Source organism: Chrysemys picta, chromosome 10 (assembly GCF_011386835.1).
Source record: "Chrysemys picta bellii isolate R12L10 chromosome 10, ASM1138683v2, whole genome shotgun sequence".
In the NCBI taxonomy this organism is placed as follows: Eukaryota; Metazoa; Chordata; order Testudines; family Emydidae; genus Chrysemys; species Chrysemys picta.
In genome coordinates, this window is record NC_088800.1 from 68,862,283 (window position 1) to 68,890,197 (window position 27,915).

Here is a 27,915-nt window from a genome sequence, read left to right on the forward strand (position 1 = left end):
GCCCTCTGCACGAGGTGACCCTACATACTTAGCTTGATGCATAAGAAGTTATACCAGTTATCCCAGATTGGGAGGAATGCACAGATATCCTTTAGCAAATGTTATTGTACAGCTGTCTTTTATCTCTTAGTATTCAGTTGTTTTAGAAAGCAAGTGGTATGGACATCCATGGAGATGGCATCAAGACATAGCAGTAATATATTTAAACAACAGTTAGATGATTACGTACAATTTTACAAGTTAAAAGGAATTAGTGAGTTTTGTGCATAGGGGGAGCTGTCTGCTCTTTCTAGGAGCTAAAGGGGAATGTTTCCACTGATCTTGCTTAACTGCTATGGGGATTTTTGCTTGGAGATATTTTTGCCATTAGAGGACTCAAAAGGCCAACAACATTTAGATTTTTAATAAGATTTTAAATTGTCTAGGATAAACATGGCAACGTTGTCACCAGCCCATTCCAGACACAAAGGGCTTATGGTCTGCTAGCTATGTGACTATGAAGTGCTAAGTTATTGTTACCATCGTAGCTGAAGAGGAGATCTTTTCATCTTACATTGATTTTGCGCTAAGTAGAAAACTGGGCCCAGGACACTGACCTTGGTCAGCTTGTTGTTCTGATCGTCCATTACGAGAATGTCGTCTTCCATTTTCTTTATCTTGGCCTCTGCTGTTACTTTCTCAAGTTGTAGTTTTTGCCTTGCAGCTTCTTCTTCTTCCAGCTGGTCCTCAAGGTCCTTTTTGGTGGGAAAAAAGCCCCAAAAAACATGAATTCTAGAATGAATGTACTACAGGGCCTATTTTAGGCCTGCCCAAACCTATGTGGGCATATTAAAAGCTTTTCTAGTTTTAAGAAATGGGTGACCCATAAGGGTCTTGGCAATACAGAAGGAAAGATTTAGTAATCTAGCCATTTAGAAAAGAAACTCTTTAAATATTTTAAACTGGGATGGGGAAGAATATGCCTGTCTACTATAAAGAATTACATGGAGGTGAAAACAGCAGAGAAGCATTCCTACTACTGTGTAGCACATGGGTTCTCAAACTGGGAGTTGTGACCCCTTAGGGGGCCATGAGGTTATTACATGGGAGGTCACGAGCTGTCAGCCTCTACCCCAAACCCCTCTCCGCCTCCAGCATTTATAATAGTGTTAAATATAAAAAAGGTTTTTTAATTTATAAGGGGGGGTCGCACTCAGAGGCTTGCTGTGTGAAGGGGGTCACCAATACAAACGTTTGAGAACCACTGGTGTAGCATATACATATTCCACAAAGTACTATATAGCAGCTACTGTCATATGATCAGCAGTTGCCAATTTTGTCAGCGAGGTGCAATTGTATGAGCTGTACATAGGTTACAGTACCAGCATTTGTTGCTGCATCTTTTTCTTCTCTGTTTGCAACTGATGACTGCGGTCCTCCTCCTCTTCAATCCGGGCCTCCATTTCATGCAAGATCTCCTCCAGCTCTTGCTTCTTAGCAGCTAGGCGGACTCTCATCTCTTCAGCTTCAGCATACAGTTCGGTCTCGGCCTGAAGCTGTTCCTGAAGGAGATTCTTTTCTTCACACAGCTATGCAGATAAATGGATATGCATTTAAAACTTAGCTCACAAGTTACCCAGTGCTGCTTTCTTTAAGAAATACGTGGACAAATTGGAGAGACTGTCCAGAGGAGAGCAACTAGAGTAATAAGTTTAGAAAACCTGACCTTTGAGGAAAGGTTAAAAAAACTGGGCTTGTTCACTCTTTAGAAAAGAAGACTGAGTGGCGACGTGTTAAGTCAAATATGTTACAGACTGTTATAAAGAGGACTATGACCTATTGTTTTCCATGTCCACCGAAGGTAGGACAAGAAGTAATCAGTTTAATTTGCATCAAGAGATATTTAGATTAGATATTAGGAAAAGCTTTATAAGTGTAGTTAAACTCTGGAATAGGTTTCCAAGGTAAATTGTGAAATCCTCATCATTAGAGCTTTTTAAGAACAGTTTAGACAAATGCTTATCAGGGATGGTCTAGGTTTACTTGGTCCTGTCTCAGTGCAGGAGGCTGAACTAGATGATCTTGTGAGCTCCTCTCCAGCCCTACATTTCTATGATTCCATGGTTCTCCTAGACTGCCACTGAATAGAGATTAGTACACTGATAGGAGGTCTAGGGGTCCAGGCTCTTGAAGTCTGGCAGTGGACTGCAGTGTGCTTTGGTTCAGGTCCATTGACGTTAAGAGGATCAGAAGCATAAGGAGAATAGACCCTTTTGCTGGTATTTTGTAACATTTAATAAGCTTCTAAAAATAAAATAATTGATAAAGTTTCCAGTGGTCCACAACTGTATGTCACCTGATTGTGTTTCAGCTCCAATTCCTTTAATTCACTCTCTGCTTTTTGTTGTCTTTCCTTCGTTCTCTGTAGCTCCTCATCTTTGGCCTGCATTTCTTCCTCTTGGCGGGTGACTTGTAAGAGTGGTTTCACCTGAAAAAACAAGTATGAATGTTGCTTTTCAGCATTTACTTTAGTGAATGCAATATTTATCAAGATGCCAGACTGACAGCCCTATGGACGAACTTTTGTATTATGAAGGTAGTGGAGCAATACAGCAAAGTCAGTTCCAGTACAAGCTTCCCCACACCACTGAGCTTCAGCAACGCTCTTGAAAGGCCACTTCTCTGTTAAAAAGGCTATTTCATTCTTTGGGTCATGTCAGTCCTTTGATTCTCTGATGAGACTTATCATGAAAAGGGACAATTCGAACAAGATGTGATGGGGAGTTGTGATGCAGGGCACCTCTTCACTAACTCATTTCAACGTCTGATATGAAATTAAAGATCTAAACATGCTAATTCTTCTTGTGTGAATCCTTTTCAGGGGCTTATTTTCTTTTCATCATCTGAATAAAGACAGAATGACCCATACTTTTAATAACATTCCAGAGATATGTTCAAAACCTTTCTGACAATGAGCCTAATCTTAAACCGTCTGAAATCAGTAACTTTTACTGATTACAGCGGACTTGGGAGCAGGCCCTATAGGTCAGTAAAAGTCCTTCCTCCTAACTTGACTTAGAATCCTAGACAATCTCTCTCATTTGGAAGGCTGAAGAGAAATTCACTGAATGACAGTCACTTACTTTGGTGAACAGTCTCCACCATTGCCAGTTCCTTAGCTTCAGGTAAGCAGAACAGTTTCTCTGAATGACCTTCATTGCTGTTAACTGCTGCTGTCTCTTGGCAAAGGCCCTATAATTAAATACAAAGCAACTTCCTTCAAATAATCTGATAACAGTGAGCACAAGTCGTCTGCATAATACATTTCAAACAAAGCAACGCTGGTGCACAAATCTGTGTGAAAGTTTGAGATGTCTGGTGCAAACTCTCACTTTAAAAGTGTCTCATTATTTGTGGTACCCGTAGAAAGGTGGTAATTTTGTCTGTCTTTTCAGTATTTTATTCTGCTGTTTTTAGAATGGCTTAATTGTAGAGATGGGATCAAACCACAAAATCCAGATCTGAGTATGGACATCTCCAGAATCCTGGGTATGCAGGCACTCTGATCTAGGCTTTTTATTCTGGCCCATCATTCTTTAATCATACCATATTTAAAGTTGTTCGTTCAGAAGTCTGAGGGCCTTGATGGCAGGGCCCAAGGAAAAAGCCTTTATTGTTAATATTTAAAAAATGGGCTTTTACCTCTTAGAGTGCTTAGTTGGTTTAAAATTATTTGGGGGTATGGTCAGGTGACTCAAGTGCCCAGTGCTTCAGGTCCAAGCTCTGTATCAATGGGGTTTAACGCTTTACAAATGGCATCAGCTTTATTATTTATATTTATTATTTGTATTGTGGTAGCATCTAGCATTCCTAGTCATGGACCAGAACCCTGTTGTGCCAGGGGCCATACAAATAAAGAACAAAAAGACAGTCCTTGCAGTAAGTAGTTGAAGGACTTCTATTCTATGTAATTGATCTTATTAGATTCTTAAGGGGAAGGAGTATGTCTTCTTATATACATGTACTGCACAGACACCTTTGCATTACAGTGGCACCCAAAATGTCGCAATAACCATAAACCTCATTTAAAAAAAAAGCCTCAAGTTGCAATGTAGATAACTAAGCTCCGTGATCTACATCGCCATAGACTTTATTGTGTTTCTGACAACGCAGTCTTACTTTCTTGCCAGGTAGCCTCGACTTTGAGCCTGGAAAGCAATAATGACGTCTGTGATTTTCAAGTCTCTTTCTTCTTCCAGATGAGCCAGGACACCAGTTCTGAAGAAAATTTTACTTTGTCCAATCCTGTACAAGTTGGGATCAAGTTCTAATGCTTTGATCTATTGGGAGGGAAACAAGGATATTTTGTGGACTCTGTCATTACAGTTCAATCTTAAATACTTTTCATTGGAATGGTTTTTACACTGTTTGCAGAAAAATTAACCATTTCCATGTAAAATGTATGTTCCTGACTTTATTATTTTTGGTTGAAAACATTCTGCTCACCATCAGTATACAAGCCTGTTTCCCATCCATAAATCCTTTAGGAATAGCATTTGCAGCAAGAATTTCATATCTGTAAACAGAAATGGCATAGAAAAGGAAAACCGATTATTTAGCACAGACGTAATCTTAGTTTCAGCACAGATGAATGTGTATTACAACACTCCAAATCATATTGTACTAGAGCAGTGTCCTACCGCTGGCGGAATTCCTGGAAGACAATTCTGTTGGGGAATCCTTGCCGGCAGATACGAATCCCTTCCAAGACACCATTGCATCGTAACTGCTCCAGCACTAAATGAGCATCAAGTTTGCCAGCCTATGGAATAAAGACATTTTCAGTTTTAGCATATAAAATAAATGAGGAAGGAAGATAGAAGTTTGGAAAGTGTATTACTGGCACAGCATTATAATGGAAGATATGACCTATGAGGAAAGGTTAAAAAAATTGGGCATGTTTAGTCTCGAGAAAAGAAGATTGAGGGGGGAACTGATAACAGTTTTCAGATATGCTACGGGCTGTTATAAAGAGGATGGGGATCAGTTGTTCTCTGCGTCCCTGAAGGTAGGACAAGAAGTAATCGGCTATATCTGTAGCAAGGGAGATTTAGGTAAAACTTTCTAACTACAAGGGTATGTAAGCTCTGGACTAGATTTCCAAGGGAGGTTGTAGAATCCCCATCAGGGGAGGTTTTAAGAACAGGTTGGACAAACACCTGTCAAGGATCGTCTACGTTTATTTGGTCCTGCCTCAGCATCGGGGACTGGGCTTGCTCACCTCTCAGGGTCCCATCCAGCCATACATTTCTATATTTCCATAATACTGTCATCTGCAACACTGTTCTCCAGGTAGTGCGTCATGATCTACGAGTGGGTCATGGGAAAGTTGTACATGGATTGTGGGCCTGCTGTGGAGGCCTCAAGGGGGCAGGTTTGGAGAGCAATCCTGCCCCACACTCACCCTACAGTGGTGGCTCCTGTCCCGGGGGCTGGGCCTGGCTCCCTTGTCTAGGTGTTGTGACCTGTCATTGCAATCCAGTGCACCAGTTCACAGTGCCACTCACTCAAATTTGGCCTGGCTGCGCCTCTGTCATGATGGAGGGGTGACCAGGCCAAATCTGAGTGGTTCTGTGACCCTGTGCACCAGGTTGCAATGCCACTCACTCAAATGAGGTCTGGTTTTCCCTCTGTCATGACATTAGGGGCAGCTGGGCCAAACCTGGGTGCTGCTGTGATCCCATGTGCCAGGTAACAATGCTCAGAGCCATGCCAACACCAGGGACAGGAGCTGCCATTTTGGGGTGAGTATGGGGTAGCTTCCTCTCCAACCCATCCCCACTCCTGGAGCCTCCCCTCTGCATTAGGCTGGGATAGGATTTCCTTAGTAAAAAGTCTGGGAATCAGTGGAGTCTACAGTATACTGTTCTAGTTACTAGAACTTGACAAGAATAATGAAACCTGAGCATTTGAACTTACCCTTTTTTCATGATTTGGAATGATACAACGGACAAAGTTTGGATTTGTGTTCCTTAGGGTAGTCATCAGCTTGGTCAGTTGCTCCTTATAGAGTTGCCCAACAGTACGGAACATGCCCTTCTTGGTTTTTGAAGCACTAGGGAGTGAACTTTCAGTCATCTTTGCCATCTGGTCCAGCCCCACTATGCGGTCCACTGAAACATAAAAGCCAGGGTGAATGGAACCTCTCAGACAGACGGTCTTCAAAGTTCATTGCTTCTGGCATAATTGCACATCTTATTAAAATCTAGTATAATCTAACCGTATATTGTGGTACTATATAAAAGTTTAGTAGCAACAGTCATAGATATAGGCAAGATTAAATATCTGGTAAGGTTTACCACTTTTGTGTCAATGTTGAAAATACAACTTGTTAGGGACCGATGACTGAATACAGTGCTGTTGAATGCATGGCTATTAATATAGAACACTTAGCCCTTATATATGGGTTTACATCTACCCTACAAACATTATGCTCACCTCACAACACCCCTACACGGGTAGAATTATCAAGCAGGTTAGAACTGGGAAAACTACCCACCACCACCTCCTGATTCCCACCCCAGTGTTGCACACACTGGACCACATTCCCTTCTGGGTCATTTCCCCTGATTATCTCAATGTTTGGGTTATCCTCCAAGTCCTTTGGAAAAATGAGGGTTCTGCTGTTTATATTGTACATATGTTTGTACAGCTCCTTGTGATTCTTTTAGATTAAAAGTGCTATGTAATAGAATATCATACATACAGGCCAGTGAAATTACACCTCCTTAGCAATGCCCATGGGACACTCATTTGAGATGTGGGAGTGAGATATGGATCACTCTTCAGAAGTAAAATCAATATAAGCTGCTCAATGTTACATGTTCAATAGCAAATACATGCTGAATCTTCATTTTCATGATCTTTTGGATGGCATTTTTAAGCAAGTAATTGATTTGATGGAGCTTAAGCCATACATGCTGTCTCTGAGGAGTACAGTTTAAGGATTTAATAAGTTTCGGGGAAAGGATTTTAATGCCTTGTACCTAACACTGATAAGGGACAGAAAGCAATCAGAATAGGTCCTAAAGGATGATTGACAGCTCTTTACACAACATTACAAGCTTAGCGTTCAGATTCATACCATCTTTCCAAAGGTCTGCCACAAATTTGTCTGAAGACTGATTCAGCAGAGAAGTCACATTGTCATTTAGTGGATCCATGTTCTTCGTTAGCCAGGCACTTGCACTGTAGTCAACCTTTAGAAAATATCACTCATGTAAAAATCTGTTCTCAGTCAGGAATTTTGATAGTGAGGACCCTGATCCTGACTGGGAACTTTGGGCACGATAACAATCCAAATAATAACAATAACGTGAAATGCCCTGTGTAGATAGGATTTGCTCACATGGATTAAGGTTGGTACATGCGTGGCTCTTAAAGGTTAATGCACTCATATTTGGGGGGCCCAATCCTCCTGCCATATCCACATCAGTGGACTCCTGCTATCTTTGTGAATTTGTTTGGAGACTCCAAAGTAGTGGCATTTTTGAGAAACACTTAGCTTTGGACTAACTCTGCTCAACTTGAAATCAATGGATTTCACCAGGGATGGACTTCAATGGGAGCAAAATTAGATCAGTTCTGAGTGCTTTCTATATGTTACAGAATGAAAGCACTTTTTATTCCAGCAAACTAAGTCACTCTCAGTCCTTTGATTCTATTTCTTGGCACTCTCTCACACTTTGGCTGTATATTTCACTGTTTGGACATCAAAGAGTTACAAGTTTTGTATAGTAAGAGAGCTTAGTCCTGTCCAATACCCTTCCTGCATAGTGGATTATGGAGAACTCAGTTTTGTCTTTGAGTTGTTTAGGCTTCTGGAACTTGGCATGACTGCCTTGTTCTTGACACAGTTTCTCTACAAAAGATGTGTCTGTAGCTTTGGGAAACCAGCACTCTTCATCCAGGAGAGCCAGGACACCGGGTGGGTTGTTCTGCAACATAAGCAGTAGACACATCAGTCATATGCAATGAAAGAAAATCACCTTCAATTTCCTCTAGGTTATTATTGATCATACTCTGAAATAATGGAGCCAAAAAGTCTAAGGTTACACAAAGCCCCTGTTGAACTGAGATATAAGCATCCCTTATCCAACCTACACCATGTTGTCCCACCTAAAGACATGTAATCTTACCGGTCTTTCAATCAGCTCAATGCAAGGTTGCAGATCAAGGCCAAAGTCAATGAAATTCCATTCAATGCCCTCACGCTGATACTCCTCCTGCTCCAGTATGAACATTGTGTGGTTGAAGAGCTGCTGAAGTTTCTCGTTTGTGTAATTGATACACAATTGCTCAAAAGAATTGACCTGAAAATGGGATGAAAGAACTGAATTATTACATTTAAAAATAAATGTACAAGAAAAATTTGAATAGTAAGATAACATTTTGTATCTTCTAGTTCTTTTATTAGCAATAATCGTTACATTATAAGGGAGTAGATTTTACTATTCTAACTTTGGCTTTACATGAACATTTACATTAAACTCTTACACATTAAGTTAACCAGCTATAGTTAAAAGCAACAGAGGGTCCTGTGGCACCTTTAAGACTAACAGATGTATTGGAGCATAAGCTTTCGTGAGTGAATACCCATTTCGTCAGACGCATGTAATGGAAATTTCCAGAGGCAGGTATAAGTATGCAGGCAAGAATCAGTCTGGAGATAACGAGGTTAGTTCAATCGGAGGGTGAGGTCCTCTGCTAGCAGTTGAGGTGTAAACACCAAGGGAGGAGAAACTGCTTCTGTAGTTGGATAGCCATTCACAGTCTTTGTTTAATCCTGATCTGATGGTGTCAAATTTGCAAATGAACTGAAGCTCAGCAGTTTCTTTTTGGAGTCTGGTCCTGAAGTTTTTTTGCTGTAAGATGGCTACCTTTACATCTGCTATTGTGTGGCCAGGGAGGTTGAAGTGTTCTCCTACGGGTTTTTGTATATTGCCATTCCTGATATCTAACTTGTGTCCATTTATCCTTTTACGTAGTGACTGTCCAGTTTGGCCAATGTACATAGCAGAGGGGCATTGCTGGCACATGATGGCATATATAACATTGGCGGACATGCAGGTGAATGAACTGGTGATGTTGTAGCTGATCTGGTTAGGTCCTGTGATGGTGTTGCTGGTGTAGATATGTGGGCAGAGTTGGCATCGAGGTTTGTTGCATGGATTGGTTCCTGAGTTAGAGTTGTTACGGTGCGGTGTGTGGTTGCTGGTGAGAATATGCTTAAGGTTGGCGGGTTGTCTGTGAGCGAGGACTGGCCTGCCTCCCAAGGTCTGTGAAAGCGAGGGATCATTGTCCAGGATGGGTTGTAGATCACTGTTGATGTGTTGGAGAGGTTTAAGCTGAGGACTGTAGGTGATGGCCAGTGGAGTTCTGTTGGTCTACAGTTAAGTTTGTTTTCTCAACTCAATGTAATTCTCAATAGTTTTATGTAGGTGCCTCTATCACTGAAGTAGTACGAGTTTATAATCCAATTATTGCATTTCTTAAATTTCCGAGTACCCAACCTGCCTCTTTACAAATGTCACAGAACAATGTTCAGTATATTCCCACCCCACACAGGTCTAGTGCGCTGCTTAAGACCCCAGTCCTCCACTGAGGATGGAGCAGGTTGATCCCTGCATCCATACAGAGCCCTTTGGTGCTGTGCAGTTGCAGATGATCTGCCCGCCTGGTTCTCAGAGCAGGATCAGGGTTTAAGACTTTTAGAAAAAGACAGATAATGAGACTGACTAAAACGAAAGAGTGAAATACACAAGTGGGAAGTTAAAATGTTCAGATCATCTTATGCCAAATAGTACATACCTCAAAAATCTCAAATCCAGCGATATCAAGGATCCCCAGGAAAGACGCTCCTTGTCTTTTTGTTTTATCCAGAGCTTTGTTCACACGACTAAGAATCCAACGGAACAGACGTTCATATGTTGCTTTGGCTAAAGCCTCTATCGCAAAGTCTGCCTATTAAAGCAGGGCAGGGAAGAAGATATGAAATGAATGAACAAATCAAAATCAGAACCTATCTTCAATATAGAACAGTAATGGGGTGCAGGGGATAGGTTTGCCCATCCCCCCCCCCCCCCACACACACACACCGATTTTTAAAGAAGAAAGTTAGCAGAGTTAAGGAGATCACAAATTGATACCTGCTCTTTGGTCTGGGCTTTCTGAACAACATCTCGTCCAACTTTGATCCGTGGTGTCAGGATTGCCCTTGTGAAATCTGTCACGTTAATACCCATCAGGTGACACACTTTCTGTGCAGCTTTAATCAAGAGAACAAAATTCTATTTCACACTGGATTTTCTCATGGTAGATCAATAAATGTCTATGCTAGGAGTATGTCTAATGATGAACCCATTATCCCTCCATTCCATTAAAATATCTTCCTCATGCATATGCAAAAGAGACTCCACAAGGGTCATTCACAACACCAGCAGCATATGCATTGTTCAGCCACCTAGGGACTCAAGATCACCACATACGATGCATGTTAATTTTGTTAATTTAAAGTGCAGAATCTCTTTTTCAATAGTTGCAGCATCAGTGGAAATCAACAATGAAAATGAGAAAACTGGTACAAATTACAATTTACTTAACAGTCTGTGATGGGGTGTGTTTCCACACTGGCAGTGAAATGATTAATAGGAATCAGAGAGCAATTAGCACCCCTGGTTGCACCTGGAGAGTGGGTCAGGCCCAATTAAAGTCAAGACCCAGCTAGGGAGGAGCTGGGTGGTTACTATAAAGAGAAGAAGCCCAGACTAGAAAGGAGGCTGGAGGAGGGACACTGGAAATACAGGGGTCCCTGAAAGAGAGTAGGAATTGGACTTCTGGGGAGGAAGCCCTGGGAGGTGTTGCTCATTAAAGAGCTGGAAGGAACATTGTAGAGCCTAGAGAGGATAAAAGGGGCCTAGAGACGGACCAAGGTAGGAAAGCCAAGGAAGCCAGGGGTCTAAAGGAGCAAAACTTGACTGCTCACTGCAGTGGTACTGAGCTGTAGAGGGAGGGCCTAGGCCCTCCTACCAGTGACTGGGGAAAGGTGGTGTAAACCTCCCTCCCACACACACATCCTTGAGACAAGGGGCAAGGGCTATGGAGAGCCTTGAGACAAGGGGAGTGAAGACCACAGGGCCCAGAGTTGCGGGTCAGACACCTGATGTAAGGTCACTGGACAATTGTTTTGTTGGATTCTCTGTTACCCTGGAAAGAGTCAGACTGAATGTGACCTGGCTGGCGGGCTGAGTGGTGAGAAGAGGCAGGGCTGAAGTCAGCAGAGGTTTCTGGTTGAGGCGAGCCTGCTACACTACATTATGCCACACTATGAGGGTGTGCACAAGCAGTGACTCCACCTTTGACACAGACATTTTATTATGCTATTCATGGTTTTCAATTTAAATTTTAAAGAGATAGAATTATACCAGTGTCATCTGGCATAGAAGCTTGATCAGTATTTCTCTCCTTCTTGAAGATAATATTACCCAGCTGTAGGACAGATGAAACAACCTTCAGCATCGCTGTAAAATAAATTAAAGAGTAAAATGTCAGGAATTCTATCAATAGAAATAATAGGCATATAATCCAAAATGACTGTCCCCTAAACAGCTATTTTATAGTGTAGACCATATCTTAAGAGAGTGTCTCTTATGGGTTTACCTCCCCTTCCGTTTATGATGATCAGGGCCATCTCCCTGCCTTGGACTGCGATGCACCAGGAGCAACTAAAGCAATTGCTTACACAGGGAAGTCATGTTAGAAAAGCAGGTGGTGTATCTGTAGCTCACTTTGAATACAGTTTAATAGCTGGATATAAGAAGAGCAGCCATCACCATGTCAGGTATTCACGACCACCACTTAGTGCTCTGAGGACCATAGGTTGGGAACTATGGTGCTGTAGAATGTTATTTTATAGTAATTGTCTTAAGATACTTCTAAGAGCAAAAGGATTTGTTAACTTATCAGTTCCATGGAATTAAAGTGAAGCACATGTATAAGTCTTGCAAGATTGGGGCCTAAGTATTTAGTATACAAAACATCTGATTAAAGTGCAATTCCAAAAGTGTGCATTAACATAACACTGCATCGCCTTAGATATTAAAATACATTGTCACTTTACAAACCAGATTGTCTTTCAGGGGTTAATTCTTCTCTTTGCTAGACTCCTAGACTTGTACAAGCAGAGAATGATGCTTCAGCAGGTTCATATTTTGGGGGTCCAAGCATGGGGGATTAAGGGATCAATACAAAGAATTACTATTGATGCCAGTGAGAGGTGCAGGCATCATCTCCTCCTGCATGCCTTGATGGGAGACAAGACCTGCCACCTTTACTAAAATAGACACTTTTGAATCCAATCGGGAGAGGTGCTAAATTGCTGCTATGCAGGGTTTAGCACCCTCGGTTCCTAATGAAATCGGTGGGAGCTGATGGAGTTCTCAGCACCTCACAGGCTCAGTTTTGATCGATGTAGTCAGTAATAAGATCTCCATTGTCCTGGCCACCAGGTGTCACTTCAGGTATGAAGACTAACACAACCTGGGGAGGAAAGGGGAAGCGGGGAGGGGGAGAAGCACACATACAGTGTAATGACAGTTAAAACCACAAACTGACAGTTAAGAGGGTTCTTCTATGTCTGCATTTGTGTACATTTTCAAGATAATTTAGGCTGGTTGTTCATTTCCCTCTGTCCTGAACCTGCAGATAATACTAGTATTAACTGCTCCAGGCAGGCCCAATTCCTTCAAATTTAAGTCATAATATTTTGCAACTTTTTTTTTGGTCATCTTTGTTGGAAAGTGCCTAAAAACTAGCTTTAAATGGTCATTAGTAGTGATCATGTGTGGAGTTCTGCCAGCTGGGATGCTTAAAAGTCTGTCCTTTAATAGCCATGTTTTACCTTTCAAGGCCCAATTTTTAAAATACTACTGGATGTTGACAACTATATTGATGGTTTGGCATTCAAATGGGTTCGGAATGCATGTAATGTTCCCTCACCAAGCAGCTCTCATGGGATTTGTCACTTCTGACACTGATGAAAAAAACCTTTGTAATTCGTCACTTACACAGACAGCAAAAAAATGTAATTTCAGGTGATCCACATTTAAGATACGTATGCACTACATATCTGTGTTTGTTCTATGCATTATATTTTGTATATAATCTAATACAATTTATTTTCTCATTCTAATGTACATAGTAACTCTTCTCATCTTATAACTTATTCCATTTTCAGTAATGGAACTCTTGCCAGTTTAATCATATTCCGGGTGGGATTTTCAAATATGTTCAGTTTAGCCATTATTTCAGTGGGGACAGAATTAGGCCAATGCTAAGTGTTTTTGAAAACCTCCACCCTAGAACACCATATAGTGCTTACATAGCAATTTCTATTTTTATCAATGTTTTCAAACATATAATCAATTAGGCCTCCTTGCATAGCAAAGCCAACATTCACCCTAGACTTCCTGCTGCATCATCCTTCCCCCTTTCTTTTTGTATGAAATGGTTAGAGAGCTGAGGTGAGGCTGATAATGGCTATTTGCCAGGGTTCTATTGGCCTCGCTGACCCCAAAACCCATGGATCACCAGCCAGACTGACACATAGAGAAGCGGTCTCCTGGTTTTTTAGGGGTTTTCCTCAAGCATTGGCAGTATGAGCAATTTAATCACCAGGCTGTTAGCTGCTGACCAGTGCTTGTGTTATATCATCTCCTACAGAGATTTTGTGGGGCGTTAATGCTGTTCCAGTACCACTAACTAATTCTGCTTTGCATGCTACATGGCCCACAATGGAGAAGAGAGCATGCTATGTAGTACAGCTGTCCTCCAACATCATCTCTTATCCATCTGCTTATATCTCCCGTGATCATACAGTGTTAAGTTCCCATGTTATTCTTGCAGATGGAACAGAGGCAACTGTATGTCTGGGAAGATTTCCTCTGTGGGAAAACCCTGGATCCCTTTCCATGGGAGTTGTGTGGTTTTATTCACCTCCTCAGCATGCAGTAGAAGGAAACATGGAGTGGCATTAGTCCTTCGAGCACAAGCACACTTTGAAGGGAGACAGGTATTACCCCATTTGACAGATGGTGAATCTGAGGCCTGGTCTACACTAACCCCCCAATTTGAACTAAGGTACGCAACTTCAGCTACATGAATAATGTAGCTGAAGTCGACGTACCTTAGTTTGAACTTACTGTGGTCCAGACGCGGCAGGCAAGCTCCCCCGTCGACTCCGCGTACTCCTCGCGCCGAGCAGGATTACCGGAGTCGACGGGGAGCACTTCTGGGTTCGATTTATCGCGTCCAGACAAGACGCGATAAATCGAACCCAGAAGTTCGATTGCCTGCCGCCGAACCAGCGCGTAAGTATAGACAAAACCTGAGATAGAGGTTCAGAACTCTGGGATTTTTGGTTCCCAGTCCAGTGGCAAGACAATGCATCTCCAGAGAGGCCAGGACATGAGGCTTGAATAAAATTAACTTCCTAATATGAAACTAGATGTTCATTTACATGCAGCTTACATAGTGGCACATCTTGAGAAGAATCCATTGCTGTACATGTGTGCACAGGGATTACAGCAATATTTCTTACTTTTACAAGCATCAACTTATTGCTCTATGTGCTTTACTTGACCTAAAGCTTGCTAGCAATTCTTACCAAGCTGCTCCTCTTCATTAAAACCCATAATTGCCATGGCTTCCAAGGTCTCCTGGAACATCTCATCATCTTGCTGACCAGGAATAGGCACGTTGCCATTAGATAAAAAGGTATAGTTGTTGAAACTTTCCAGCAATAAATCCTCTATAAAAGGTGAAGAAAAAAATCGACTTAGAGAAAAGATAATTTAACACACACCCATACTAGAAATCAGAATCTCATCGATTATTCAGAGTATAAAGTCTGCTTTTAAATTCTCAAATCTTTGGACTGTTAAGTCCATTCCCCTGATGCAAAGCAGACAAAAAAAAACAGTGGTTTGCCAACTGGGGATTTCCCTTGTATATGGAATTTTGGGTGGTGTAGAGTTACCATGGCCTAAATTTTCAAAAGTTACTAGTGAGTTTGGGTGCCTCCATTCACTAGTAGCTTTTAAAAATGTATTCTCACAGCTGCCAGTGAAGGTGGAATGGCTATAGGAAAGAGGGCATAGCCAGGGCATCTTTGGCCTGGCAATTCCTGATTGCGGGAATGATCCTAAAAGCCAGGCGTACACTATATCCCTGAGCAGTGCTGTGCACTTCCTGACCATTTGGGATCTGATCCATTGTTTCCATCAAGCTTTTTCAAATATAATGTTTTTCTAAAAAATTCCATATTTCTACTCATTTTAGAAGTAGGCCTTTTTAGACCTGGAGACTTGCACCTGCTCTATTTGCGCTGGGGTGACCTGCGAACTGCAAACCACCAGTTATAGATGCACATAAGTTGGGACATTTCTACAACTCTTGAGTAGAATTGTTTAGAACAGCCAAGGAACTCATTACTTATAACAAGGATTGAATGAAATTACAGTTTCAGACATTAAGATCAATTACGTAACCCAGCCCTTCACAACCTCTGCTCAGATAGTTCAGCTTAAGAAAGTAACTTACTTTTCATTTGTTCCCCAGTGCCAGCGATCATATAGTAAAAGATATGAAATGTCCGCTCATCTCTAGCCTGGCGAATAGCACGAGACTTTTCAAGCAAATCTGGATGTTATGTATGTTAAAAAAAAAATCTTATTGGCATATTTTACTCAGTGCATCCTAACACTGCCAATTGCCTTAGTACAATCAGTGGCACATGTTGGATTGTCTAACAAACATGGGTCTGATTCTGCAATCACTCGCTTCCATATGCAGTGCTTATTAATGATGTCAATTGAAATACTCACAAGAAGTGATATGAATGCTCGGTTGAGTGCTTACTACCATGAATAGTCCCATTTTATATCTCATCAATGACGCTAAACATGGTAGCATTCATTATGTGTAGGCCTAGATGTTTACAGAACCAGGCCTAATCTGAATAGTTTACATGATATCTGTCATGTCATGCTGTGATGCCCTTCTTCCTCAAGAGTATACTAGGATCTGATTCCCGGATGGGTTAAATCTTTCAACATCAACCAGTGTCTTCAGCACCTTTCCAGAAGCACTGCTCTCAAGGTTTGTGTAATAGATATAAAAATAATAATAAAAAACTGTTTTAATTAGGGTTACCATTCGTCCGGATTTACCCGGACATGTCCTCCTTTTTGTACTAAAAATAGCGTCCGGGGGGAATTTGTAAAGCACTCACAATGTCCGGGATTTCCCCCCCAGGCAGAGCAGACCGAGCGGCTGGGAGGGCTGCAGGGAAGTCCCGGGCTGGACTCCGGAGCAGCTGTAGAGGAGCCGGATCCGCCCTGCATTCTGAGCAAGTGTATCAGCACAAAGTGCAGCCCTCCCCTTTTGCAACTGGGAGCGGTTTCTGCCATGCAGCGTAGCAAAACGGGAGCGAGAGCACTTTGTGCTGATACAAGGGCAGCTCTCCCCTGCAGTCCGGTCCGGGCCAGGGACCGGGTTTTGTTGTGCAGGGCCAGGGACCCGGTTTTGTTGTGCTGGGGAGCTCAGCCACGTGTCTGGCTCGCACAGAGCCCAACACCCTGTTCTGAGCAGCAGGGTAAGGGGGCCAGGGGGCAGGAAGGTTCTGGAGGTGGCAGTCAAGAAACGGGGGGGGGGCTTTTTGGGGGGAGTGGAGAAAGTTTTGGGCAGTCAGGGTACAGGTAGGGGGTAGGGTCCTGGGGGGCAGTTGGGGGGGTCTTAGGAGGGGGCAGTTAGGGGACAAGGAACAGGGAATCTTAGGTAGGGGGTGGGGTTCTGGAGGGCAGTTAGGAGCAGGGGTCCCAGGAGGGGGCAGTCAGGGGACAAGGAGCGGGGTGGGGGGCTGAGAGTTCTGGGGGGGAGCTGTCAGGGGGCAGGAGTGGGGAGAGGGATCGGAGCAGTCAGGGGACAGGGAGCAGAGGGGTTTAGATGGGTTGGGAGTTCTGGGGGGGGCTGTCAGGGGGCAGGAGTGCGGAGAGGGATCGGAGCAGTCAGGGGACAGGGAGCAGAGGGGTTTAGATGGGTTGGGAGTTCTGGGGGGGGCTGTCAGGGGGCAGGAGTGGGGAGAGGGATCGGAGCAGTCAGGGGACAGGGAGCAGAGGGGTTTAGATGGGTTGGGAGTTCTGGGGGGGGGCTGTCAGGGGGCAGGAGTGCGGAGAGGGATCGGAGCAGTCAGGGGACAGGGAGCAGAGGGGTTTAGATGGGTTGGGAGTTCTGGGGGGGGCTGTCAGGGGGCAGGAGTGGGGAGAGGGATCGGAGCAGTCAGGGGACAGGGAGCAGAGGGGTTTAGATGGGTTGGGAGTTCTGGGGGGGGGCTGTCAGGGGGTGGGGAGTGGTTGGATGGGGCGTGGGAGTCCCAGGGGTCTGTCTGGGGGTGGGGGTGTGGATAAGGGTTGGGGCAGTCAGGGGACAAGAGGCAGGGAGGCTTAGATAGGGAGTGGAGTCCTGGGGGGCAGTTAGGGGCAGGGGTCCCAGGAGGGGGCAGTCAGGGGACAAGGAACGGGGGGAGGGTTGGGGGTTCTGGGGGGGGCGGGAAGTGGGAGGGGCAGGGTCGGGGCTAGGGCGGGGCTCCTCCCGTCCTCTTTTTTGCTTGCTGAAATATGGTAACCCTAGTTTTAATGAATATCTAATCTGCTAAAATTAGAGTTGGCAACACGTACATATGGCACAGGATCTGCAAATGAAGAATTGTGAAGAATAGTGCAGTAATTTTAAGCCCTTGGCTCTACACCATGGTTTTCTGAAGGAACAGGATCAGACCTTTAGTTCATAAGCCAAAAACTTTAAAGTTTGCCCCAGCCTGAACATCTTCACTGCAATGAAAGAGTCTCTTAGCCTAAGCCCCCAAGTCAGCTGACATAGGTCAGCCACAGGTTTTTAACTGCAGTGTAGACATACCCTCAGTCTGCCATTTGAAATGGAGGAGGCGGGGGAAAGGATGTGCAGACCAGGTAGGGGAATCTGCAGCATCTGCATCAGAAAAGCTGTTTGCAAATGTCCAGCATTTGGATCTAGGTGGTGCGCTCCAGTGCCAGAAACATTGGCAGGGAACAAATATTTGATGAGCCCCAAGGATAAGTCATGTCTGGCAAGGCTGGGTTAGCAGTACATATGCAGACAAGGTGACTCCGGAGGAATGGAAATCCTCCCATCAGTTTGGCAGGAGAAGTTTAACAAGGGGAAGGGAATTTTAGATGATTCCAATACATTCCTGCTGGACAGCACCTCTTGTCGGTTTAATCCTGACTCCTGCATCTTTCCTATTGTAACTTTGCTGAAGAAAAAGTAAATGTCTTATGGATTAGTGGTACTGCGATGGCACCCCAGTCATGGACTAGGACCTCGTTGTAGTAGACGCTACAAAAGACCGTCTCCAACAGCATATTATCACTAGTGTTTTCTTCGAGTCCATCTATTTTAGTACTTACATGGGCCTCAACGCCATAGTACCTAAGCATCTCACACACAATGAATTTATCTGCACAGCCCCATTGAGAGGCAAGGAAGTATTAGCCCTCTTTTACAGATGGGGCAAACTAAGCCACAAGAGTAAGTGACCTGCCCCCGTCACACAGATGCAGAGCTGAAACCGAACCCAGATCTCCCAAGTCGGGGGTCTTAATCACAAGACTTCTCACCATAACACATGGCTTGTTTGACTGAGACTCTGACAGTAAAGTCTACTCTGATTGGGTGGGATGTTCTGTCAGTATTTTCTGAGACGCTGCGTGGGAGATAGTGTGCTTTGTCCTGATAGCTGAGAAAACAAACTGATTAGTCTGAACAGAAAATGTAAACATGAGAGTGAGACAAACTGCAAAATTGGTATCAGCATAAATGGAGCTACTTCCCTCCCGGCCCTTTGTTTATATCAGTCTTAGTAATATTTGCCTTTCTTAGACATGCAAGGGAGTCTGTTTATGTTACATCCTTTTGCTCCCCCTAGTTACTTTCACATGAAGCTCACTGAAAAGGATACAAGTTTCTATGTTTGCTCCAACAATGTAGCCGGTGACATCAAAATTGATGCGGATGAACTTACCCTGTCAATGAGAAGAGGACATGGTTTGGGCTCTTTCTGTGTTTTATAGCATATTTTAAGAGGCATGTTACAACATTGTCTGCTCTGTAATAACAGGCCCAATTGCTGCCTTCAGTAGCAAAACTCCTGGCAGGAGGCTGAAGGGAAGCAAGTCTCTGAGGTTCTCCTTGCAGAGATTTGCCTCAGTTTCATTTGGGTAGTGTGAAAAGGAAGGACCCAGGTCTGGCAGGCTGGGGGCCAGTTCACAAACCCCATGGATCCTGCAAGTGGCCAGAGAATTTATAGTTCCACTTTGATTTCTGCAAGGCCAGTGGGGGGATGGTGTGAATCCCTTCTTTCTCTTCAACACAGATCCCTGGAGCCATAGAAAGGTATCTTCAGAGTTGGGGGGACAGGCAGGGAAATACTGTGGCAGCAGCTGATTCTTCAACACAAGAGAGAACCCTCCACATGCTGATCAGGGTACAGATATAACTACCACTATCTTGGCTGTCACTGGGAACTGAACCTGATACCTCACAAGCTAGGTCAGGAGCATGAGCCTCGCTAAAGGGCTAACAGGGGATTACACCCAAACAGGCTGAATGTTAGCGACCATTAAAATTCTTACTACTTTCATTTACTTCAAAGTTATAGCTAAGCTAATAGTAAAATACTTTAGGCTTGAGTCAAGTTATTTTATAAGCCTTCCACTGTTGTAGCATTTCTACCTCCTATTAAAGTTCTGATTTTTGGATGCAAATGTTTGTTTTTAACATGTAAATTAATCTGAGATCTTGCATCTCCAACTCTTTAATAATTAAAAATAATCAGAATTTTTATTTTATTTTAATATCTATTATCCGTGAAAGAATACACATGATCATGGCGCTATCTTTACACAGAAGCATCATCTATTTTAAGACTCTTTTCAGAAATAAATGAGACAATCCAAGCCAGTGAAATCAAAGATCCTGGCTCCATATGAGACTAAATTATTCAATATGAAAACTGGCCGAATGGGAAGGTTACTGAAAGGAAGTGGGCAGTTTTGAGAATAAAATCTAGTCTATTTTAAGGCTCGTGCACATTTGAGAACAGTAGTCTGATTTTCTTGGGATTTTCACACTCATTTTTATAATTTATTATTGTCACGGGTATTTATTGTGAAAGCCACTTTACTATCTTATCTTAGTAGTGTATTGCAATAATAAAAAAACCTTGAATTAGCGTAGCCTGCTTATGAGTGTGTGTTATGTATCCCCCTCTGTGCCCAATCAACTTATAGTCAGTCCCTAATTATAGAGCCTTGGCTCTTTAACTCAAGCTTGTGCTTTTTAGTTCTGCAAGTGCCGGGTTCAATACCCAGTGTGTTGGTCAAGATGGCAGCCACCACAATATCACACACGCACACGAGGAGGAAAGGTTGGGTTAAGGCTGCTCCCACAGAAGTTACTACTTCACCAAGAGAAGACTTAGATAATGTCAAGTTGAAACTTCATGATTTCCCCTTCTCTTCCCTATAGTCACTAATTCACATGTTAAGACTCCTGCTAAATAAGGGTACGTCTATACTTACCTCTGGGTCCGGCGGTAAGCAATCGATCTTCTGGGATCAATTTATCGCGTCTTGTCTAGACGCGATAAATCGATCTCCGATCGATCCCGGAAGTGCTCACCATCGACGCCGGTACTCCTGCTCGGCGAGAGGAGTACGCGGAGTCGACGGGGGAGCCTGCCTGCCACGTGTGGACCCGCGGTAAGTTCGAACTAAGATAGTTCGACTTCAGCTACGTAAATAACTGAAGTTGCGTATCTTAGTTCGAAGTGGGGGGTTAGTGTGGACCAGCCCTAAGTCATGCCAGAAGAAGAAAACTGATCTTGTTGGCAAAATGTTCTGAAAGTGAATATTTAGCCAAATAGCTCTGGCAGAGGCCAGGTGCGTGTACTGCTAAACGTTGAGTAGACTATGACACAGCCAACTTTTAGCTTGTTTTATTCTTTTCTAACACGCCAAAATAATGATTCAGGGAGAAATCCTAAATCCCTTCTTTAAAGGAAGTAATTATGGAGAATCTTTTTAAAAAAAAACTCCCCCAATGTTTGAGGGTTTTTAGCCATCTGCACACTTTGTCTTTATGGGGCACTGATGAGAAACATCGTACACACAGGGAGCATTTATACTACTTACAAATCTGGAGGAGTTGTCGTTCTTCACAGTTTTGGCATTGCCAAAAGCTTCAAGAATAGGATTTGCCTGAAGAAGCTGCTTTTCCAGCTCACCCTAAAATTCATGCAGACTCAAGTTAACCTTGAATTAATCAGTTATTTAAATGAAAACAGAAAATGCACATATCTGAGAAACTCAAGATGATTTAAGCCTAAGTGTATTTTTGCACTCCATGTAAATTTATTTTTTTTCTTCTAGTAATCTTTGTGTTTACATAATGGTGCACTGCAGTCTACTGCTGTTCTGAACACAAAGTCAATAAGACCCTTTTCCAGTGTTGTTGCTTGTTGAAGATCAAAGTCTGTTTATCTGTTTAGCGTCATTACTGATTTGCCTTAATGAAAAGGGTCATTCTGGGTCAAAGATGGATATTTTTACTTTATTACCAAAAATACTTAGAACCTGCTGACTTTTTTTTTCCACGTTAGTGTACTGAGATCTCATGATAGAAAATGATGTAATTAGAAAAAACTTGCTGAGAATACATTTAATGTAATGCAGCACAAAGATACAAAGTAGATTACACCAAGTCTATTAATCACATTACATGCAGGGCTATTTAGGTTGAATATGGAAATGCATTACTTTATTTCAAAATATGACCATGAATTCCCATGCAAACTTAAACACACTGTTATATTGTTAATTTTGATTAGTAATTGTGAATTAAGCAAATCATGCAATGAAAGCAAATATGAACTTAATCCTACTTCTAGCACAATGATGCTAACAATAAGTAATTCTGCCTGAGGCCACTTGCATCTGAATTCCTCCTCCTCCTCATTTATACTACAGTCATTCATTGTCATATTCTAAATCCGTATTAACCTTTATTTCCAGGTGTCCTAGTCTTTGATATTTCTCCTGCTATGTGCAACTCTTTATACAATGCTCTGTATACCACTTCAAACATAGCTTTTAAAGCAGAAATTTCTTGTAAAAGTTTAATTTTTTTTTTAACAATGTAAATTACTCTAACAGTTAATGAAGGCAACATTTGGACTGAGTCCAGAGGAAATAACATAGGAAACTACCACTTGCCATGAAACAGAAAAATGCACACTCTGTATACATCTCTGTTTATAAGGCCATCCCTGATGCAAGGGTAGCTCCCTCTCATTCCAAACATAGGGTTGCCAACTTTCTAATTGCACAAAACTGAACACCCTAGCCCTGCCCCTTCCCTGAGGCCCCATCCCTATTCATTACATTTCTACTCCCTCGGTGGTTTGCTCTCTCCCACCCTCACTCACTTTCACTGTGCTGGGGCAGAGGGTTGGGATACAGGAGGGGGGGAGGGCTCTAACTCAGGGTGCGGGCTCTGGGGTGGGGCCAGAAATGAGTGGTTCAGGGTGTAGGAGGGGGCTCTGGGATGGGGCAGGGAGTTGGGTGAAGGAAGGGGTGAAAGCTCCAGCTGGGGGGGTGCAGGCTCTGGGGTGGGACTGGGGATGAGGGATTTGACATGCAGGAGGGGGCTCCAGGCTGGGGGGTGGGGCCGAGGGATTCAGAGTTGGGGAGGGGCTGCGCGTTAAGGCAGGGGGTTGGGGTACAGGAGGGTGTACGGGCTCTGGGATGGGCGTGCGGGCTCTGGGATGGGCCTGGGGATGAGGGGTTTGGGATGCAGGAGGTAGGGACTAGCCTGCCTTAGCCCTGCAGCACCACCAACTGGACTTTTAATGGCCCAGTTGGTGGTGCTGACTGCAGCCGCCAGGGTCCCTTTTTGACTGGGCGTTCCAGTCAAAAACTGAACACCTGGCAACCCTATCCAAACACCATCACTGTCATTCATAGATGCCCTGCACTATGTGTGTCAGGGAGGAGGCCTGACCATAGAAAAGGCAACAGTTCATTAACACCTTGCTAAACTCTTCTGTTTGGACATGGTTGGTGTATAGGTGTAGGACTCCTGACTGTTCAGCTAAGGGTCTCAATCAGGCTGAATTATGATAATATCTAGCTAGTAGTTTGGAAGAAAAGGAATAGAGATTAGCTAACTCAAGAGCCCTAGAGGAAAAATAACTGCCTGGAAATAAAACCACGAGCGCTTCGTTGTGCAAGGCTGCTACCATGCTGCAGTGAGTTGGGCAATTCTTTCCAATTATACTCTGCCATTATAACAACCCCAGTTGTGCCAACAGCAGGGTTTGATCCTACGACCTTCTAGAGCAGTGGTTCTCAACCAGGGGTCCAGAGCTCCCTGTGGGGCCACGAGCAGGTTTCAGGGGGTCCACCAAGCAGGGCTGGGATTAGACTTGCTGGGCAGAAAGCCAAAGCCCCACCACATGAGACTGAAGCCCGGGGCCCCGAGCCCTGCTATCCAGGGCTGAAGCCGAAGCCTAAGCAACTTAGCTTTGTGGGTCTCCCTGTGGCATGGGGCCCTGGGCAATTGCCCTGCTTGCTACCCACTAATGTGTGCCCTGGCTTTTATATGCATAAAAACAGTTGTTGTGGCACAGGTGGGCCATGGAGTTCTTATAGCATGTTAGAGGGAGCGGGGGCTCAGAAAGAAAAAGGTTGAGAACCTGTGTTCTAGAGCACTGTAAGCATAGCCCTCCACTGCTTGAGTTAAAGAAGCAACTTCATTAGTGGAGAGCTATGACAGAGCCTTGGGTCAGCCATTAGAATGGCACAAAGACCTATACTTTCCTAGCGTGGCTTACACTGTACAGTACAAATCATTGGTTATCTAGTCATAGGGTATGTCTTCACTACCGGCCGGATTGGCGGGCAGCAATCGATCCAGCGTGGATCGATTTATCGCGTCTAGTCTAGACACGATAAATCGATCCCCGAGCGCTCTCCTGTCGACTCCTGTACTCCAGCTCGGCGAGAGGCACAGGCAGTGTTGACGGGGGAGCAGCAGCAGTCGACTCACTGTGGTGAAGACACTACGGTAAATCAATCTAAGTACGTCAACTTCAGCTATGTTATTCACGTAGCTGAAGTTGCATAACTTAGATTGATTCCCCCGCACCCCACCCTACCCCCAAGACTAGACCAGCCCATAGATTCCAAATGTGCAGCTAGTGTAAGCACTAACCTCAGTTGTCTACACTAGCAGTGAATTTAGTCCATCGTAGATAGAAACTAGATGAGAAATTTCAAAGCAGCTTGTCAAATGAAATATTAAATACAATCAACAACAACAGCCCATAGTTTAACCTCTGATATGTCTTCTAACATGATCCTCAATCTTAACCTAAATTTGAGTGGAAACTCACAAGCAACATTGCTTCTCAAGAACCACACTAATAAAAGAGCAGAAGACACACTGAAACCCTTTTGTACTATTACTAATTCTAGGAGCAAGTTGGGAAGCATGCAACATTTTTCAGACATGCATAATTCTCCACGGTTGTAGGAAAATGCAGAATCATAAGCAATATCAAATGGAAAGCATGCAGAGTTACAAATCAATCACACACTGTGATGGTTTGGGAATTATTTCACAACAGTCCTAAAAAGTTCAACCTGAAGCACAGAAAGTCTCTGGGTACTTTCATTCAGAAAGCATATGGTCAAATTTCAGGCTGATTGGCTCTTTCAGGATCGTGGGAAAATTCATTCAAACTATGAAAATCTGGATACACACACACGCATAGAAAATGGTGACACTTGAAAGACAACCCTCTGTGTCAGACTTCCTCTTTTCCTGGAGCTTGACACAGTTAGGGTTAATACACGTGAACATTGGTGCTATTGTTGCTTTTTGTCATGTGAAACAAGAATTATATATTTCAACAAAAATCTTAATTTTTTTGGTGCAACAATAGCATGCAGATCTACACTCAGTGCCTTTAACACACATCGAACAGTCTAAGTTACTCACGTAAGCAAAAGATGGGCCTTGCTGTAGTTGAATAATGTGGTATAAAACAAATATCAGTATTATTTCCATCACACATACATTTGTGGCTCTTTTTTTGTTTTATTTCTCTACATAAAAATAACAAACAGTTTCTCTATGCAAATTAAACTGGGGGAAACAAATGGGAACAATCTGTTATAGACATACCAAGAGTACAACTACAGTGCGCACACAGTTCATTTAGGAATTGATTATAAAAAAACCTGATCCAAACTCCATTTGAGCCAGCAGGAGTTTGTCCATGGACTTCAATGGACTTTGGATCAGGCATAAAATTATTCCCTCAATACAAGCCAAAGAATATTTTTTTTCAGGATAAATTCCTAAGCCTCCTCTGGGGCATTTAATGCAGCCAGAGATTTTTAAAGTAAATATAAGTACTGAGTCAGCAGCCCCAGACATGGAAGTCTTCTATTTCCCCTTAGAACAGAGAGCAGTTTGGGTTTCCCCTCACCATTCTGCCTCAGTCCTTGCTTGACAGGATTCACTTTCACGGGTGAGAGGATAGATCAGTCTCAGGGGCCGGGCCAGTTCAGTGCTTAGCCCTTGAGTCTTCCCCAAAGAGTATCAGTTAGCAACAGCTGTAGTGGCAAAGTGGGTAGTTGGCCATTAGGAATGGCCTTGAAACGATCAGTTCGTTTCCCATAGGCCACTGAACACTTACACATTTAGGGCCTGATTTGTCAGAAGTGCTCCACCTCAGGAATACCAGGCCTTTATTCTCAGTTTCTTTTCAGGGAACATAATGCCGGTGAAAGGTGCTGGAATGAAGCCCTGGACGCTGGAGTTCTCTATTTGTCAGCATAATAGGTATAGGCACAGAAAGGGCACCACAAGCTTTCCCACACTTGTTCTGTGCTGTGGATACTTATCTCTCAAGGACTGGTAAGACTGTCTCATTCACATAGTCTAAACAGCCATCTAATGGTTCAACTTCCAGTCACTACCAACCTGAGCTAGATTTTAACGGATGACCTGACAAAGAAAAACACTTCATATTCTACTACCAAGCCCCTGTCTGAGCTAGCCAGTGCTGCATGTTGGGCCTAATGCTGCATTCCTGGTGCATGGAAATCTCTTACTGAAGCAGGGCCCTTGTGTCTGTGATGGGGTGACTATCCCACACTCATCCTGTAGGGGGGTTTAATGCAGGCCAGATGGGCTAATTAAAACAATAGGCAGCTGATTAAGGAGGCTCACAGGTGGGGCTTATAAAGCCCAGGAGCTGCTGGGAAAAGGTGGACACACTCTCAGAAGAAAGGGAGGAGTGAGTAGATATTGAATTCTCTTCCTGAGAAAAGGGAGGAGCCTGTTAGGAACTGGTAGGCCCAGGAAGAAAAGGGGAACCAGCAGTAGGAAGAAGCCCAGGGTTATAGCAGTGAGGCTATAAAGAGAGATGGCTCAGATTGCTGAGCTGACAGAACCTAGGTTGGAACCTGGAAAAGATGAGTGGTCTGGGTTCCCTGGCCAGCCAGTGGGTGAGGGGCACAGAGGCAGTGAGTGGGAAGACTGCCTAGGACTATTGAGGTGCTAAACCTCCCTGGAAGGGGGGAACATGGACAGTAACATGCCTGGAGGGCTGAGCCATGAAGAGGACACTGGGGTTCCTGAGGCTGTGAGAGGAGTTGCAGGCAGACAGCAGAGACAGAGTGATCGTGTGTAAATCACAGATGGGAGGGATCTCCACCTTGAGCTAATCTCCAGTATACCAGGAGGAGGTACCAGTCTGGCGGTGAGTGGTGTGTCCTGTGGCAGTGTCATAAATTTGAATTGGTACAGCTTTTATAAAATTAATGTTGGGGAAACTTTTCAAAAAACCTAATAATTGGATCAACCTTGCTTCATCAAACGGGTTTATGAAAAATTTCTCACCCTGTGTGAGGTAGGTTGGTTGACCTAACCCCTAGTGTAGATGCAGCTAAATTGAGAAGAATTCCTCTATTGAGCTAGCTACTGCCTCATGGGGTGGAGTAGATTCCCTACAGTGTGGGAAGAATCCTTCTGCTGCTGTTATGCTACAGAGATGTAGCTGAAGTGCTGCTGTAATGCTTGTAGTGTAGACATAGCCTTTGTCACACTGAAGATCACTAAGACATAGGCTCCCAGTTGCCTAGCTGCTTTTGATCTTGCTCAAATACTTTTTCCTAATAGAGCTGAACAATGTTATTTAAAGGCTTTTCTACATTTCTTTTAGTTGCCAAGAGGCAAAGGTAAAATAAGGAATGTAACTCCTTGTGAAGCTCATGCAGTCCATTCTAGACTATAAATAGATGCTATCCCTATGGAAAGCTATGAGTATTCTCTTCCAGCAGAGTACATTCTGACTTTGTGCCTAAGGGGATGTCAAACAAAGTTGTTGGTTTTTTTCCATAAACATGAAACTGTGACATAATTGTGTACTCTTAATATGTCAACTATTTGGCAAGACATGGTGGTAGCAAACATTTGGATCACTTAATTGACTTGCTGTTAGCATAGTTGGCAAGTACAGTCCTGATAAACTAAAAAGGAAAGCAACAAGCTATTGAATATGGAAGAGGCCACTTACAGTGATACTGGTGTCCTTCTTGCCCTTATGCGAGGAAGCAACAAAAGCCAGGTATTGAATGACCTTCTTGGTATTTTCTGTTTTACCTGCACCAGATTCACCTCTGGGGGGCGGGGATTTGAAAGAGAAACAAAACA

At 43.5% G+C, this 27,915-nt stretch overlaps 2 protein-coding genes across 4 annotated transcripts in view; both read right to left on the reverse strand.

Annotated features, from left to right (window-relative positions):
- LOC135973815 (uncharacterized) overlaps nt 1-27,915 on the reverse strand; it is a 1,510,190-nt gene that overhangs the window by 922,590 nt on the left and 559,685 nt on the right. The gene's annotated exons all lie outside the window — the stretch shown is intronic.
- Nucleotides 1-27,915, reverse strand: part of MYH11 (myosin heavy chain 11) — a 101,795-nt gene that overhangs the window by 21,118 nt on the left and 52,762 nt on the right. For 2 of the 3 annotated variants that reach the window (XM_005307564.3, XM_005307566.3), the window contains exons 5-24: nt 27,779-27,881; nt 25,192-25,212; nt 21,324-21,416; nt 19,091-19,154; nt 15,637-15,735; nt 14,702-14,845; nt 11,463-11,558; nt 10,188-10,306; nt 9,850-10,002; nt 8,178-8,351; nt 7,803-7,976; nt 7,124-7,238; nt 5,959-6,152; nt 4,680-4,801; nt 4,486-4,555; nt 4,159-4,319; nt 3,123-3,231; nt 2,336-2,467; nt 1,362-1,568; nt 597-734 (exon numbers count right to left, since the gene is read on the reverse strand). In XM_005307564.3, coding sequence (XP_005307621.2) covers nt 597-734; nt 1,362-1,568; nt 2,336-2,467; nt 3,123-3,231; nt 4,159-4,319; nt 4,486-4,555; nt 4,680-4,801; nt 5,959-6,152; nt 7,124-7,238; nt 7,803-7,976; nt 8,178-8,351; nt 9,850-10,002; nt 10,188-10,306; nt 11,463-11,558; nt 14,702-14,845; nt 15,637-15,735; nt 19,091-19,154; nt 21,324-21,416; nt 25,192-25,212; nt 27,779-27,881 — 2,488 coding nt within the window. The remainder of the gene's footprint in view (nt 1-596; nt 735-1,361; nt 1,569-2,335; nt 2,468-3,122; nt 3,232-4,158; nt 4,320-4,485; nt 4,556-4,679; nt 4,802-5,958; nt 6,153-7,123; nt 7,239-7,802; nt 7,977-8,177; nt 8,352-9,849; nt 10,003-10,187; nt 10,307-11,462; nt 11,559-14,701; nt 14,846-15,636; nt 15,736-19,090; nt 19,155-21,323; nt 21,417-25,191; nt 25,213-27,778; nt 27,882-27,915) is intronic. The other variant, XM_005307565.3, reaches the window with a different exon arrangement.